This window comes from Lissotriton helveticus, chromosome 4_1 (assembly GCF_964261635.1).
Source record: "Lissotriton helveticus chromosome 4_1, aLisHel1.1, whole genome shotgun sequence".
In the NCBI taxonomy this organism is placed as follows: Eukaryota; Metazoa; Chordata; class Amphibia; order Caudata; family Salamandridae; genus Lissotriton; species Lissotriton helveticus.
In genome coordinates, this window is record NC_136063.1 from 14,492,813 (window position 1) to 14,510,346 (window position 17,534).

Sequence of the window (17,534 nt, forward strand, 5' to 3'; positions counted from 1 at the left end):
GGCGGCCATCATCGCTGTCGCGTCCCCCGCCGTCGCCGCGCCAGCGGCTCCAGAGGCCGGTCCGGGCGGGGGGTCTGTGGGGAGAAGAGGGGTCTTTTCAAAGGGGAGCTTCCGTTGGGCCAAGTCCTTCTTCACCATCCTTAAGCCTGCAAGGGGGGTGCGGTGTCAGCAGTAACCAGCTTCTGCGCCAACACACAGGGCAAGCGGTGACAAGATGGCGGCAGGCACAAGTCCCAGTGAGCCCCGGGGGAGAGCGCAGTGGAATGGAGCGGCAGGCAAGGGCGATAGAGGCACTGTCCTCAGCGATGGCGCCGCTGCGCCTGGCAGCCACGTGCAGTGGGCAGGAGGAGAACAGCGAAGGCCAGGAAGCAGCAGCGTCTCGTGTGTCTCACAGCGGCCTGCAGGGCAGGGAGCGACCCTCTCCTGAAGGAGGTCAGAAGGAAAGGGGGGGAACAGCCGTCCCGCCAGGCGCGAGTGGGGCAGGAACGCAGGGAGCCACCGGTGGGCGCCGCCGGCAATCACGGCCGCTCAAAGCCCAGGGCCCCACCGCCCCCCGCCAAGCACTCCCGCCGGCCGCCCAGAGAGTCTCCGCGCCAGTCCGCCAATCGAGGCCCCGGTCCCAGCGCGCCCACAGGCCGAGGGCTCCGGAGCGCGACAGTAAGCGGGCGCCCCTACCGGGGACTGGGCTCGGACGCAGGGAAGCTCGGCAGCAGGCTCCGCAGACGCAGCAGGGAACAAAGGCCCGGCGGGCGAGGCCCCAGCCGCGTCCCCACGGAGCACCGGTCCCAAGGGGAAGATGGCGCCGAGGTCCGGAGGCCTCGTATCCCCTTCGCCCCACTCACCGCCAAGGTCGCTCCCGCCGGCGTTCAAAGGCTCCAAAGACTCCAGGCACCATCAGGACGCTCTGCAGGTGAGTTGCCACAGGATAGGCGGACGATTCATGCCGTGTTCCGCTCCGCCGGGAGCCCGCCTGGAGGAGCTTCACCAAAGAGCGGCCATTCCGCTCTCCGCCGTGGCCACGCCCCCCAGGAACGCCTGTTAGGATAATAACAAAATTGGACGACTCCGGGGGCAGGTCTACTATGTTTTTGAAGTTAAGTTTTTCTCTGGTCGTATAACTTGTCTTAGTGGGGGGTAAACTGCTGGTGTGGACTGGTTTTAGTACCGCTGATTGAGTCTTTTCTCTACTTGTGACCTTTGTAACTATGGTATCTAATGTGCCTACCGATTTGTTGGAATTAATATCAGCAGGCATATTATTAGGTCTTAGAATAGATGTATGTTGCCTACGTTGGTTATTAGTAGGTTGTTTAGTTATAGGTCGGGTTTCAGTTGAGATAGTTGGAATAGTTAAATTGGAATTCTCTGACGGAGTAGACTACGACAGAAGTCGATCCAATTTGTCGCCTAGCCTTTTAAGCCTCTCAGTAAGTGGAAGAATGAGAGCCTTTAAAAGACTTTCAACTGCCTCCAAAAGTCCTTCGTTAGAAAAAGATTTGCAATCTGAAGTAGATTGCCCTGTTTTTTCCTCCTTCCCCACTACATTTGGTGGAATTTGTTTAGATTCTGCTACGTGCGGGGCCTTCCATGGGCTTCCAGCCCCATTTTTTTGCCCTCCCTCCCTCCTTCTTTTCCTTACTGGGGAGCGTACTGCTCTTCTATTCCCTTTACTTGACGGATTGTCACGTGCTCTGCTAATTTTAGCAGTAGGTTGAGAATCCAGCAACATGACTGCCTCAATTTGGGTCTTCGGGACTGAAGGTGAAATGTTACTAATAGGATGGGGGGCTGAGTCTGAAGATAAAGGGGTATTAAGATCTATGAGGTTATTGGATACAGCTGTAGACACATTACTGTTACTATTCACGATTACTTCCAAATCTTCTAGTAGTGGCGGGATATCTTGAAAAATTAATGGAATGTTTTCTGTATTAAACAATTCCGCATCAGTATCGGGGTACGTGGTGTCATGTGCTGATATGCTCATAGCAACCTTCTCGGGATTGAGGGGTACCTGTTTCTTAAGAAGCTCAATAGAGAGGCGGCGCTCGGCCCGCCTCTCTGCTAGGGCTATCTCCCTATCAATATCTTTAGTGGCTCTAGCAAAGTATTTATCGAGTGGGCCAAGTATGGATACGCCTACACAATTAGGAAGAGAATTTAAAACAGGACTAGACATCCTTGGTTAAAATGGGATAATTAAAAAAAAAAAACAATGAGAGAATAATACAAGTGAGAGCCAGGTTAGACGCACTAAAAACAGTTAATATTAGTTTATCATGGCTTACTAGCACAAATAGATCGAAATGATGAGGACGGCGGACCCGTGCTAAAAAATTTAATTAAATCATACAAACAGTGGTAGTCAGAGGGGTGGCCCAGCCCAGCCACCCTCGGCCACTGATGGCCACAGACGGTCCCGCCCTTGTCCCGGGCTTCTCCCGCGCGCTCTCGCGCAGCGGGAATGATGCTTTCCCTTAATAGGGGAGTGTTAGGCGGTGGGGCGTGGCGATCAGGGAGAGCAGCCCAGGTGTTGCTGATTGGGCTCGCAGGGACTCCTGGACAGTGGAGTCCCTGCTTTTGCTCGCAGCCCCGATCAGGTCACGCTCCCTGTTGGTAAGAGCAGCCCCTCCGCTTAGAAGCCTCCCACAGAGTCCAGTGCGCTGCGGGACCCGCGCAGCGGGTCCGGCGAGTTGCTGCCTCAGATAAGGGTCGTTGGCTCAGATAAGGGTCGATGGCTCCACAAAGCCCGTCCACACACAAAGAGTCTTTCCGTAAATAACAGTGTCCCAAGGAGCGGATCCAAACGTCCGCTTTTACCTCCGTCGGCGGTGGGGCGTGGCGATCAGGGAGAGCAGCCCAGGTGTTGCTGATTGGGCTCGCAGGGACTCCTGGACAGTGGAGTCCCTGCTTTTGCTCGCAGCCCCGATCAGGTCACGCTCGCTGTTGGTAAGAGCAGCCCCTCCGCTTAGAAGCCTCCCAGTGCGCTGCGGGACCCGCGCAGCGGGTCCGGCGAGTTGCTGCCTCAGATAAGGGTCGTGGCTCAGATAAGGGTCGATGGCTCCACAAAGCCCGTCCACACACAAAGAGTCTTTCCGTAAATAACAGTGAAGGTTTTAAACACAATTTGTGAAGGTTCAAGATAAGTTTGGGACTGGTCTTTTAAAATAACAAAGTATTTTGTAAAGGTTGGGTTTGGTAGTTGATGTGATGTTATATAACTTACAGGATGCTTCATACTCTTCAATAAGATTTGAGGGATGTTTTATTTTGAATTGGCATCGGAAGAGATAATTGGCAATAGCTATGTTGTGCATCAATTGGTAGTTGGGTGCAAATCATTGTTTGCACAAGTAATAAATATATTGTGTGGGACAAACAGCACTGTTATATACGCATTCCGGTAAGACAGTGATATATCTTAGATATTTTTGATTGGATGTGATCGACTAACAGTGGAATGAGGGCAGAGGGCCCTTGTGTTGATGGGCGTATTAGGAAATGTTCTAGCTCCACAACAGTGTTATGGTAGGACTAAGTACTTATTTCAAATATTGTTTTTGAACTGAAATATGGGGTATACATTTAGCGTTGGTGAAAAGGTTTATACTCACTGCGTTTGGGCAATGGTCATTATGACCGGTATATATCGAATGAGAACAGATGATTTTTTTGGATAATAAGTATGTTAGGTAATTGGGAGAAGGCAGCTCCGTAAATTGAGTCATGTTATCTTTATATATTTTTGACAAGAGCTATTTGATAGGACATGGCGACATTAGGTGTACAGGTTTTTGTTATTCAATTTAGGGATTGTGAAACAGTTTACAAAGCAGAATTTATACCGAATATAAATCGGCAAAGAGTTGATTGTGCAAAAAGCTGATGATGATTGGCTCTTGCTGGCGCTTCCGTTTACTGACGCTGATTATTGCCAGAAACCAAGCAGCTGACCTGAGAGGGAACAGGCTGAGAAGGAATTCAGCCTGTTGATTGGTTGTTCTTAAGATATGACATAGGAGATTTGTGATGCGTGCAAGATTGGTTGTTACGAATGCGGACCAGAGAGGGACGCTCGGTGGAGTTAATTGAAGCTTGAAGGGCAGGAAGACGATTGCTTTTCTGAATGTTTAAAGAGATAGCAGCGCGGACTGATAATCGCAGCAGATTTATCAGGACCCGCTGACAGAGAGGGCTGGAATTCGAGCCAGGAGATAGATTGAGATTTGAAGGTAAGGTGCTGATAGAGGGGTATCATTCGATCTTGTTCAGAAGAAGTGAGGTAATGAAAGTGGGTGCTTAGATTCCGATGCCATTTTCCAATTTGCATTTGTCTTGACAGATAAATATTGAGCCTTGGTGCTCAGGATTATAATACATAGAATTTGGGCAGCGAAACATCTTGTTTTGGAATCATAGGATTTGATAATTGTACGTGATTCATTTGGTTTATTTCAAAATGGGAGATAGAATAATTTAGTTGGAGAATTACTAATTTAAGAGATCAGCTTTGTCACCATATTACCAGAATTATCATGAGCTTTATTTTGGCAGATTAATACTTTGAGTGATTGTACTCAGGATTCTAAGTGTACGGAGCTTGGAAGGAGAAGAACTTCTGTTTGAAATAATTTTGTGTCTAAAGGACGGACATCTGTTGTTGTAAGTGTTACTATTTATTCTTAAATACAGTATTTCAAAGGATAGAGGAAGTAGAGTGACATTAACACAGAAACAATCAATATAGTGAAGAACTTTACCCAATTTCAATGGGGTGCTTGGGTGGGTTAACAGAACATGAAGTAAGGTAATCAACATTGTTTGACAATTGTGTTTAATTTAAGGGGTTATGTCTGGGCCAAAATAAGATAGGCAGATCACTAGGGCACAATAAACAAAGATTAGGACTTTATAAAAGGGTGAGAGAGACCATTTTTTGAACACTGGCTCCGTTCTGATTGTTCCAGCGTGATGAATAAGCAACGCGTATTGATGAAGTAGGATACAACACCAACATTCTAAAGATATAATATAATGAGGTACGTCCATATCTGATTGAAGAGTACAATGAAGAAATCTAGCAAATGGGGCGGCATGTAAACAAAAAAGCAGAGAAACTTCTTCATATTCTTTTCTTTCTTTTTTCTTTATTCTTAAGTTGTAAATATTCCATCAAAAGTATGTACAACTAGATATAGATCCAATACAGCCTACGCATTTCGCCTATTTTTCTCAGGACTTCTTCAGGGCTGTTTAAAAACACATACATAAACATTTTTTTAAAATATATCAAGAAAAAAACTCCACTGTGATCTTTTAAGTTTTTTTAAATATATCAAGAAAAAAAAACACTGTGACTAAGACAAATACACACACAAAAGGAAAACATAATACCAACAGAAAATTGCCACCTATACATAAGACATAGTGTGTGCATTTTGTAAAACCAAAACATCATAATTACACTAGCCACACTATGTACGTGCCCAAAGAAACACACACATAAAAGACAAATATCCAACACTATGAGTACATTAACCTAAAACCACAAGTTATAAGACTAGACAATACTGTGCATAACACATATTTGTACATATTACAAATACATACCCCAAACATCAGAGATATTTGTAATATAAGTATTGAACATCCATTTCCAAAGGAAAAAAACATGGGTGATAAATTCCCATCATGAGTATTCACATATGTATTATAAAAACACATTGTCACTTTTATATATATATATATATGATTTAACATGCTGATGTAAACTGTTTCAACACTTATACATGTGAAGAAAAGAATGGCAATCTTGTAACACAAACAGGTCAGTGTTAAATCCATGACAACAGCTTGCAATGCCACAACACGTCAATGTTCCCTATCCTGGCTCTCTGTTTCACAGATAGTTGGAGACGGTTTGATTCTATCTTTTCCAATGCATGAACAACGAAACACAACCCAAACTGGACAGATATTTCAACACTCACACTTCTCTGATCTATCTTAGTCACTTCTAATCATATTCCTTTTGATTAAAATTGTGTTTCCCTATTCAGTCCTGTCACCCCATAGTCCTACTTCATTTCGCTGTTACTCACATTCACGGACTGTAGCGCACCGTCACACTAGGACATTATTCGCAAAGCCCTAAAAATGGTAATTACAACTTACCAAGCAAATTATATATTATGCAGAACGTGTCCAGTCCCCAGTTACCCTTCTAACATAAAGAATTCTCCAGGTAACCCGTGCAGTAGTGTATCAAAACTGTAAAAGTAATAATATTTGGCAGAATCGTTGTTGATCAATCTTTTCATTAATCTAACCGAACTAGTTGCTTCATATATTGTCAGTCACCTTACCTATGTATGTTTTTGTAAATCTGAACTGTGCATTATTTTTTTGCCATGCCCGAGTATAGACACAAGGGGCCCGATGTAGGTAAATATGAAATACCGATTCCTAAATACCGAATTTTACCGATTCGGTATTTAGGAATCAGTATTTGATATGTAGCAAAAAATTTGATAAAAAATACCGAATCGGTAATATTCGTTATTACCAAATCGGTAATAACGATTCGGTAATAAGGAATCACCTTCCCATTCATTCCAAGCCATTCATTATTACCGATTCCGTAAATACCGAATTGGTAATAGGGGGAGCATGTTTAAGGGTGGCAGGGTGTCACATTGACACCCTGTTGCACCCCTGAATCGTGCATGTGTGCACATGTGGCGCACATACATGCCCTAAGGCATGTATGTCTGCCACATGGCACTGACAAAAAAGCAAAAAAATGCTTTATGTAAGGTATTTGGTATTTACCACCAACCTGTAGTTGGTGGTAAATAACGAATCCTTAAAGCTAACATGCACTCACTTGAGTGCCTCCTACATAGCTTTTCAGGATTCAGTATTTTACCGATTCCTTAAAATAAGGAATCGGTAAATTACAGAATCCATAAAACCTGCCTCCTACATTAGAAAAGGCTAAATACCAGTCAGTAATGGGATAATTACCAATTTTCGGCCGTTACCGACCGGTATTTAGCTACCTACAAATGGCCCAAGGTTTTTTCCTTTTCTTTCCTTTTGAAGCTGTAATCTGTAGTCGCCTTAACCTATCCTAATCCAAGACTACGTAAAAAGCTGTTAACACTGACCTCGGTGTACAGCCTTCTATCAAGGATGACTCCCAAAAGCACATTATCGGTCCCCTCTATTCAGTATATCTAAACTAACATAACATTTTCCTACGTCCTTTTTCCATAAAAGCACTAGAACGGTTCCACAACTACACAAATCGTCACGGCCATCTTGTAACGTGTTTTTTCCTCTAACCTCCACATGTGATGACGCATTAAAAGAGACGCTATTTCCTCAAATATATATTCCTCTTGGAGTGGGGCTACAGATATACATATTATTAGAACATCTAGCTACGAGTAAGAGAGTCCTCGATCCCAAGCATATTACCACATAGTTCAAATAGCGGAAATACGTTAACCTACACAAGCATCGCGCCCATTTTAAAAAGTGTCCTAATCAATGTAACTCACATTACGAGATACTTTCTCTGTCTCAATAGATGGTACAGATGGTACATTTCCCATCGATCTCAAAATACTATTTTTTTTCATTATTTTCTCATTTCATTAAAAGTGAAGAAAATAGTTTAAATTTATAAGAATACAAAGAGAGCCTATATTTGGCAATGTTCCATCCTGTCAGTAAACACATTACTAATGTCCACATGATTACCATAATCAATGCATCTTACTTGCAGTATTAGATGGTAAAGTGCCGAAATCCTATACAAACCCATGTCTACTAAAATTGGGGCTTTTGTCACAAATTGTTCACTGCAATACCTTCGACATCACCAATCCTCCCTAAAGTTTCACAAAAATGCACATTTGCAAATACCATATGACCAATAGAAACCAGTCTTCTGGACATGTGCTAGGAAAGTCCTTAATCACATCCCACCTTGGGTGCGATCTTTTATTCCCCAGCTTTGACCACTACAAGAAGGCCGCTAAGATAACAATTTAGAGAAAATAGTGAAACTCTTGTCCAACATTCAAACCAAAAATCTACCGTACTTAGGCGTGGAATCCATTTACATTCTGTTAGCTGTATCTGGAGTTCTCCATCTCTATTCCTTTCTTCAACTGTGTCTATCCCCAAAAACCTAAATGGATGGTCACTTCCTCCTTCATATCTGTGAGCTGATAACGGCTAAGACAAATCTTTCTTTTTTAACGCTCTCAAGTGTTCAGCAATTTTGCTTTTTTATTTTTCATGCCACCCCATTTGCTATTTTCATTGCACTCTATGCACTTTATTGCAATTAATACCTTGGATTTATTTATTACAATTTTACTGAATTATCGAAAACTATTAATTCATAACATATAAAGTATTGAGCCTTTATGGTTGTTTATGTGCTTGTCCATCCAGTGAAGCAATTTGTATATAAGTGTTTTTTTATAACGGTTGACCCAGGGAGCGAGCTTATTGTTGTTTTGAATCAGATGCCAAAGTGCAGACAATTGAATGCCACAACCGTTATCCTGTTCTTTGTATTTTCTTCCATTAATAATTGCTTTTTGCTCCTCCTACAGGTTCCGTGTGCCGTCTTCCATTAATAGTTTCTTTTAGCTTCTCCTGCAGGTTCCGTTCTCTGCCATTCATTAATAATTTCTTTTTGACCCTCCCATGGGTAACGCACTCTATAGTTCATTAATAGTTCCTCTTTGCTCCTCCCACAGGTTCCGCGCTCTGCTTTCATTAATAGTTTCTTATTGCTCCTCCTGCAGGTTCCACACTCTGTCGTTCATTAATAGTCTCTTTGTTCTCTTCCCACAGGTTCCGCGCTCTGCCTTCATTAATAGTTTATTTTTGTTCCTCCCACAGGTTCCGCGCTCTGCCTTCGTTAATAGTCTATTTTTGTTCCTCCCACAGGTTCCGCGCTCTGCTTTCATTAATAGTTTCTTATTGCTCCTCCTGCAGGTTCCGCTCTTTGTCGATCATTAATAGTCTATTTTTGCTACTCCTACAGGTTCTGTGCTCTGCCTTCATTAATAGTCTATGTTTGCTCCTCCCACAGGTTCCATTCTCTGTCTGCAGTGAGAGTTGCCCTCCCGGGTTCAGAAAGGCTGCCAGAGAGGGGAAGCCCGCGTGCTGCTTTGACTGTGTTCCCTGTTCACAAGGAGAGGTCAGCAACGGCACAGGTCAGGGTTGCGCTTGACAACTTCTTTGATTTCTAATCATCCATTTCAGGAATTAGATGCTGCCACGGGGGTGTAACAAGGAGATATGTTGTTCTGTGAGGGATCCAGCTGCTGCCCTGGAACCCCTTCCATGGTCCTACGGGTGGTTGCAGTAAGGCCTGGGCTGAGTCAAGCAGCAGTCCATGAGGCATCTGTCAGTTGGAGGTGTGAAGCACACTTCCTGTTACAATGAACTTGAGAAGTGATTCTCAAGGAAAAGACTAGCAGGAAGTTTCATGGAATAAATGGGATTAATATGGGGGCTTAGGACAAAACCTGCAAGAGACCCCCTAGCAGTGGGACTCCCAGCAGACTGCCGACAGACCCAGCACATACACACACATACAATTCTGGGGAGCAGATATTTGATATACACTGAGCTAGGACAAATATTATATTCAGCAAAATAAAAGTTACAGTGATTCCTATACTGTCAAAGCCAAACATGAGAAAGCGTACAGGATGAATGACCCGAATCAGATACTAAAAATTTAAAAAATCAATATCCTCAATTGACTGAAATGGATCTCCTGAGTGAATTATCCTCAGTACCAAGATGAATCCAGCTTTGCTGGCAGAAGCTGAGGTTGTCGTCCACTACTGAACTCACTGGATAAAGGTGGCCGTCTCTGCTTCCATAACAGGATAACACAATGACCTTCTGCAGCAAATCACAAAATGAAACATCATGTAAAGCCATGTGTGTGTCTCATGATGTATGTTCCTACATCTTTGGTGAAACAAGCATCGGCAATGACAATTGTTCTGGCTTATGAAGAAAAGTTCCTTTTCTGTCGCTGATGGGTGTAGACTCTCAATAAGTCACCATACACACACTCTGTCACTCATCTTTGCACTAATGCACTCATGCATCCATTCATTAGTTCACTGACTCATCCTTCCATTCACCTTCAACCCTACTGCAATAAAACACACACATACTCAACAACATATGCAAGATAAATTGATGAATACAAGTAAAAATTGAGAACAAATTGCCTCATAAGCGCAGTGGGTGTTAGAATTGGGGGTCTCTGGTTGGCATAGGTAGGTATCTGTGACAAATAGGGACCCTTGCGGCTAGTCAGGGTAAGGAGGTACACTCCTAAAATAACTCCTGCTCACTCCCTTGGTAGCTTGGCACGAGCTGACAGGTTTATCTCAGAGGCAGTGTGCAAAGCATTTGTGAACACATACAGTAACTTAGTGACAATACTACAGATGGACACCACACAAGTTTTATATAAAAAATAAGTATCTTTTATATAGATTTAACACAAGACCACAAAATGAAAAATATCCACAATACTGTACTTAAAATGGTAGAATTAGCTTAGTTCTCTCTTGGATATAGAATGCGACACTTTGAGTCAATGTACCTGAAAATGCATAACGCAGTCCAATGAGGTGTTGCAGGGAAGGTGATGCGTCGGTTCCTTACAAGCAAGAACCGTTATGCGTCACTTCCCTACTGCTTCGTAGGGGATGACGATGTGTCGGTTCTTCTCTGCGAGGGGAGGTGATGCGTCAATTTCTTACTGTACTTCCGTGGCGATGCGGCGAGCAACGCTGTGTTGCAATGACGATTTAACGCAAAGAAATAAAGATGTCGTCTTCTTCTTGATACGATACGTTGCGGACTGCGACACGCCCTGCGACAGGCTTCCCGCTGATGCGGCAGCGTCTGCTGCAACGTCGACCCTCTTCTCCTGCTATGCGCGGTGCTTCAACAATGGGGCGAGACGCAACAGGCCCTGCGACACGCTTCCTGATGATGAGGCGGCATCTTGTGAGATGCTGATCCTCTTCCCTGGCGATGCGAGGCGCTTTGTGAGCCATGCAATGACTCTGCAGTTCTTGGGGGCCGCGACAGGCCCTGCGACACGCTTCCCAGTGATGCGGCGCCGTCTGCTGCAACGTCGATCCTCTTCTCCGGCGCTGCAAGGTGCTCTCGCGTTGTGAAGCGGCAGCAGCAGTTCGGCGTCGCGCTTCTTGCTCGTGAGTAATGTTTCCAGCTCCTTGCGATGAGCAGTTCCTCAAAAAGTCCCGCACAACTGCAGGTACTTCAAAATAACTCTTGGGGAGCCGGTGGGTGAAGTCTGTTGTCCTTGAGACTTCAGCAGGAGGCAAGCTCTTTTCTCAAGCCTTTGGAGATCCTTACAAGTTGATGAAACTACAGGCAAATGTCCTTTCTCCTTTCTTTGGCAGTCAGGCAACCACTGCAGGCCAATCCCCCAAGCAGCACTTAAACTTAGGGATAGTCTCTCCTCAGTCTCTCTGGTTCCACTCCTCAGCAAAGGTTCCTTCTTGTTGTCCAAAAGTGATCTAAAATTCAGGGGTCTGAGTCCCCCTTTTTATACACAGTTTCTCTTTGTTCTCTGAAGGCAGAGAGACCTTTGCCTAGTCCAAATCAGTTCTGGAGCACCGTGTTTACATGACTCCTTCTTTCCTTTCACAGTGCAGGGCAGGGACATCAGACACACCACAGGGGGTGGAGCCAGCATTGTGGAAGGCAGGTATAGCCCTATTCAGGTCCCAGGTGCAACTCATCCCACCCATCTACATGCAGATCTCTCTATTCAGCCCTGTGCTGACTCACCCTGTCTCCTGGATTCCCCCTGCCCCTGTCACTCAAACCCCAGACAAGGAATACACAACCTAGCAGAGGCAGGCTTGGAAAGTTAGGCAAGAAAATACCTACTTTCTAAAAGTGGTATTTATTTTCAAACGCAGAATTTTAAAATCAACTTCACTAAAAGATGTATTTTATCATTCTGAGTTCAGGCACAATAAACTCGAATGTCTACCATGTTCCCTGAGTCAGTTAGGATTATAAGATGTAATAATCAAACTGCCCATTCTGGCCTATGGGGAACAGTTAGCCTTGCAATAGTGGAAAACAAAAATGGTTGTAATTCACTATTAGGATATGCCACAAACGTCAGGGTTTGTCCTACCTTATACTTACAATGCACCCTTCCCTTGGGCCTACCATAGGGGTGTCTGATATGAAGAAAAGGGAAGGTTTAGGGACTGGCAAGTTTGTGCACTTGCCCAGTCAGCATGGCAGTACCAGACTGCACGCAGGCACTGCAATGACAGACCTGAGAAACACTTTTACAGGCTGCTTCTGTGGGTGGCATAACCAGTGCTGCAAGCCTACCAGCAGCATTTGGATTTACAAGCCCTGGGCACACTCAGTGCACTGTAATAGGGTCTGACAAGTAAACCAAACCAGCCAATCATGGAATCACTTTAATTTACAATAGGGAGAGCATAAGCACTTTAGCGCTGATCAGCAGTGGTAAAGTTCCCAGAGTCATAAAACCAACAAAAACAGGTCAGACAAAATACAGGAGGAAGGCAATTAGTGCAGGGATGACCCTGCAAAAAGTCCAACACAACCCCGTTCCAGCCAAAATGCAGGGGAGACCAATCACTACCCTGATGGGCTTCTCTGCTTTGGGTGACAGCACATGGACCTTGGCCCGCAACAACAGGGGCATATTCCAGTTCTACGCCAATCTGAACCCATTTCAATTCCTCTATCCATAATCTCAGGGCCCACCATGCTAACCCATGGGGCACCCTTTTCCTCACCTGTGGAAACCATCTGTGCAGCAGCTACCCTTAGCTTGCTCACAGGTGTGTCCCAACAGACAGACAGCAAGCCGCAGTGGCCACTGGCAGTAGTCAGTGATGAGAACCAGGCCTTATGCCTCTCAGGGCTCTCAAACCTCTGTGGGGTCAGAGAGCAGGGGGCAGTAGCCCCAGGTGCTTGGCATCCTTTGTCCACTCTCCCTCCTGTCAGGTCTGGTAGGACATCCTGACACTGACCCACGAGCCCCGGGCCTGTACCCAGCGGCTGGACAAGAGACTGGGGTGGGCTCTCCCACACCTGGTCCTCCTCCTTGGGGCTCTGTACCCTTCCACCTGGAGCGGTACCCCCTTCTAGAATTATCAGGGTGCCTGTAGCAGGTGTCCTGCACAATTCGCCCGCCAGTTCAGGGTTTCTATCCAGCAACTGGGCTTCCAGGTCAGGAGGGACACCCTGAACATGGCCCTCTAACCTAGTGTCTAAACTCTCGGGCTGCACCTGGGTCAGAGGCGAGGATTTCCTCCCTCTGCACCCCCTTCCAGAGCACAACACTCGCCCAACTGGAGTGGTACCCCTAGAACCTACATCGGTTAGGACACTGATTATAGTTGCCCCTTCCTCCAGGTCAGACAACACCTGAACCTGGCTTCCCAACTCATGGACCAACCCCTGCAGTTGAACACTTGCCCGGTGTACCAGGACTTCTTCGGGAGCACATAAGCCCCCCCCCAAGGGTCACACATAACTCATGTGTCATGTGATAGTCTCCCTGGCGCAGATCTACTGACGCCTGTCCATCTGACAGCGCGTGAAGATCCCCTAGTAAAGAAGTGGTGTCACCATGGTCACTCACCAGTGACTCAGCCTTTCTGGCTGGCCCCTGACCCACTGGTTCTTCCACTGGGGACTCTTTCCCCCTCTCACCCCTCAATCTGGACTTCTGCACCCTCCACTTAGGAGTGGCACTGCCAGACACCAGAACTGATGGAGTCCTGCTTACAGACACTCTCAGCTCACCAGACACTAGGGGATCCCCCTCAATGGGCGGCCTATCAGGACAGCCTAGGCTCCCTGCCTGGTGTTCCCTTAAAGAACCATCCAGGCTCTGAGACGGAAAACTCTGCAAACTCCACGAGCGGGCGGAGTGCACCACCCAGGCCTACTCAAGATGTCTTACTGACCTTGAATCCTACAGATAGTTAAGCTTGGTCTCTCAAGGGGACTGTCTTGGGTCAAGAAAAGAGATGCTAAAGAGAAATCAGTTCAGATGCTTTTCAATGTCTTACTGACACTCTGTCTTCTTTTAAAGAATTTATTGGCACAGCCATCCCAGTGTTGTCCTTTGGTGCTCCTGTGCGACTGACCGTGATGTAGAATTCCAAAGTGGGGCCTGGAGCTCAGTGTAAAAGGGGCATTTGGGGTGCAAAGGTCTTCAACTGTGTGTGTTAACTCTTGTTGGTTTGGACTTCTGTCTTCAGTATTACTTTGTAATTTGTCCTGCCTTGTGCACTCTCAGGGTTTCCATTTCTGATTTATGAGGGGATGGGCAAGAAAAACATGGTTAACTTCTAAACCACAGCTTATTTTGTACTTTTAAGACCTTAAATATGGAGAGATCATTTAATTATTAACATATTTTCCAAATTGTGTAAAAAAGTAGGAAACTGTGTATTCCAGACTGTACCAACTGCAGACTTGATGTATCGCTATGGAGAACCCCTTAATGGGATGCATTCTGGAATAAAGGTCCACCATGTTATTTGGGGTAAACACCCTGATGCAAGGAAATGTTTAATGTAGTTTAGATTCAGGTGTATTAGCCCTTTATAGCAATCTGTGCTTGAATGTTCATCCCCATGGTATGTTAGATGTATACATTCTCTGTTAAAGGGCAGGGGTCCTAGCTTATATCTTTTGTTATTGCATGGAATTGTATACAAAGGCAAAGCACAGTTGTTCCATAACTGAGTCCATTTTAGACATTATCCATGCCAATGTAATCTTTCAAAAATAATTTACTTTAAATTGTAGAATGTTGTGAATGCATATGCATTTTTCATTAAACTAGGAATGTTCTATCTCAAGTGCATCTCTCATCCAAGGCCTTAGAAACAGGAGGATCTTTGTTTTTCTTGGGCCATAGACATAAATCTATAAACTGTTCCTGGTTGTTGAAGTGGGGATTGTTAGCAAGGGTTTCTTTACAAAGGAGGGTGTTGAATATTTAACAAGGGAGTATGTGGCCCTCACAGGATCATGCCACCATGCATTGCACTAGAAAATAATACAAATCCTTGAACTACTCCAAATGCCAGTTTCAGGCAGAGTTTCTGATGGAGAACATGAATTACACCATCACACTGACTCTACACAGCTCTGACAGATGCTCAAAAGCCCAAGGCTCTTGTACCTGGAGATTTCCACTCGAGCTGAGGGACCTTCACATTGAGGGATACAGGTAGAGAATAGGAATTGGTTGTGAATAGCCACAGAACATCTGACCACAGGTTACTGGAACATCTAGAACAGCAGCTTTTGACTACTAGGGACCCGAAGATATATATACTGGACACCAGAGACCCCACCTATGCAATTTCCATGATTTAACAAGACAAAGCGATAGGGGAGGCTTTAGCTTGCTGTTTTTCCTTCTTTGCTTTTAATCCATGCCCTGTTTTTGTTGGTGCATTCTTGTGCATTAGTTTGAGGTCATCAATTGTCCCTCGAACTGTTCGCTACACTTGAGGATACCGACCTAATTTATAGCTCCCAATAAAATTTCTTCACATTTGCAGAATGTTGAAAATGTTCATTTAATTTCATGTATCATGTTAATGTATTTATACCGTGTTAACCTGCTATTAATATTTAACAGTTGAGGGCCCCTGAGTAGGTGTGCTGAATCCCCAGGGGTCCATGGAAAGTAGGACCCGATTCACAGAACTAACTTAGAACAAAATCCTAAACGTACTACTTTTAGTATTCACAGAAGGCATTTAATAGTAGTAAAGTTAGAATGTTGTCCTACGTCTGTCTTAAGTCTGTCTTAAGGCTGTCTTAAGTTTGTATTAAGTCTGTCTTAAGTCAAACTTAAGTCAAACTTAAGTCAAACGTAAGTCAAACTTAAGACCAAATCCTAACTTTACTACTACTAAATGCCTTCTGTGAATACCAAAAGTAGTAAGTTTAGGATTTTATCTTAAGTTAATTCTGTGAATCGGACCCCATAGTGACTAAAGTCGAAGATTATCTTTTCAATGTTTGAGAAGGCATGCTTTCTCCTTCCTCTTGTTTTATTCTCATTTGGATAACTGCAATACCACAGCATATTAAGAACTTTGTCTTACTTTACACTTTTTTCAGACTCCATCAGCTGTTTCAGATGCCCTGACAGTCAGTGGGCCAACAGCGGGCGTGATCAATGCATGCAGAAGGTGACTGAGTATCTAAGTTACAATGAAACCCTGGGACACACTCTCACCTCCTCTGCCATCCTCCTGTCCTTCTTCACTGCTTCTGTCTTGGGAATGTTTATCAAGTACAGACAGACTCCTGTTGTGAAAGCCAACAACCGAGTCCTCAGTTACCTGCTCCTCCTCTCGCTCCTATTGTGCTTCCTCTGTACTTTCCTCTTTATCGGCAGTCCCAGGACGCTCACCTGCATGCTGCGACAAACCATCTTTGGGGTCATTTTTTCCATCAGTGTCTCCTGTGTTCTAGCTAAGACTGTTCTTGTTGTTCTTGCCTTCAAGGCAACTAATCCATGCAGCTCTGCAAGGAAGTGGCTGGGGTCAAAGACCCCAATGTGTATCGTGTTCTTCTGTTCCTTGGTCCAGACTGTAATCTGCACTGCTTGGCTAGTGAAGTCGCCTCCATTTCCCGAACTAAACATGAAGTCTTACAAGGAGAAGATCATCTTTGAGTGTAACGAAGGGGACGCCATCTTCTTCTACTGCGTGCTGGGATACATGGGCCTCCTGGCCACAATCAGCTTTATAGTGGCCTTTCTCTCAAGGAATCTCCCCGGAAGCTTCAATGAGGCCAAGCTGATCACCTTCAGTATGCTGGTGTTTGTCAGTGTGTGGATCTCGTTCATCCCGGCGTACCTGAGCACACGGGGGAAGTACATGGTGGCCGTGGAGGTGTTTGCCATCCTTTGCTCCAGCGCTGGACTGCTCGGGTGTATCTTCTTTCCAAAGTGCTATATCATTCTAGTGAGGCCTGAGAGTAACACCAGGCAACATCTGGTGGGAAAAACAGGTTAGCAATAGAAGGGAAGAATGGTGTTGAACTTGTATTTCGGTATTAAACTGACAAATTTGATGTATGGAGCAGTAGGAGTAAAATGTGTGTACACAGTGGTGGGTGGGATTTCACCCTAGAACCCATGATCATTAGGATGTTTTGTTGTGTAAACTTAAGAACAGTAAGTAGAATGTCAGCCCACCCCTGTGAAACCTGCCCCAGAGGTTTTAACCCAGAAGTGACATCCACGGTGAACTATCTAAGTCCCGCCCTAGACTGCACAGGAAATAGTGAAATGGATCCCAAAACTCCATGAAACCTTGAGGGTCAGTCCACCTTTTGACTGCCCTACACTGTACAGTGGATATTGACCCTACTATACACACACTATGGAGATCATTTGCCACATT

At 44.9% G+C, this 17,534-nt stretch overlaps 1 protein-coding gene across 1 annotated transcript; it reads left to right on the plus strand.

The window, feature by feature from the left end:
- Positions 1-305: 305 nt before the first annotated feature.
- LOC144827819 (vomeronasal type-2 receptor 26-like) lies at positions 306-17,144 on the plus strand. The gene is made up of 4 exons (XM_078685986.1): positions 306-432; positions 5,159-5,178; positions 9,119-9,242; positions 16,243-17,144. The coding sequence occupies exons 1-4, from the start codon at positions 306-308 to the stop codon at positions 17,142-17,144; spliced, it is 1,173 nt and encodes a 390-aa protein (XP_078542112.1).
- The last annotated feature ends 390 nt before the right edge of the window (positions 17,145-17,534 follow it).

Excerpts from the sequence above, each read along its gene's own strand:
- LOC144827819 (XM_078685986.1), top strand. The coding sequence starts at position 306 with ATGGCGCCGCTGCGCCTGGCAGCCACGTGCAGTGGGCAGGAGGAGAAC. Across the intron at positions 433-5,158 it reads GCGACCCTCTCCTGAAGGAG|TTGTAAATATTCCATCAAAA; the intron begins GTCAGAAGGAAA and ends TTTATTCTTAAG. Across the intron at positions 9,243-16,242 it reads AGAGGTCAGCAACGGCACAG|ACTCCATCAGCTGTTTCAGA; the intron begins GTCAGGGTTGCG and ends CACTTTTTTCAG.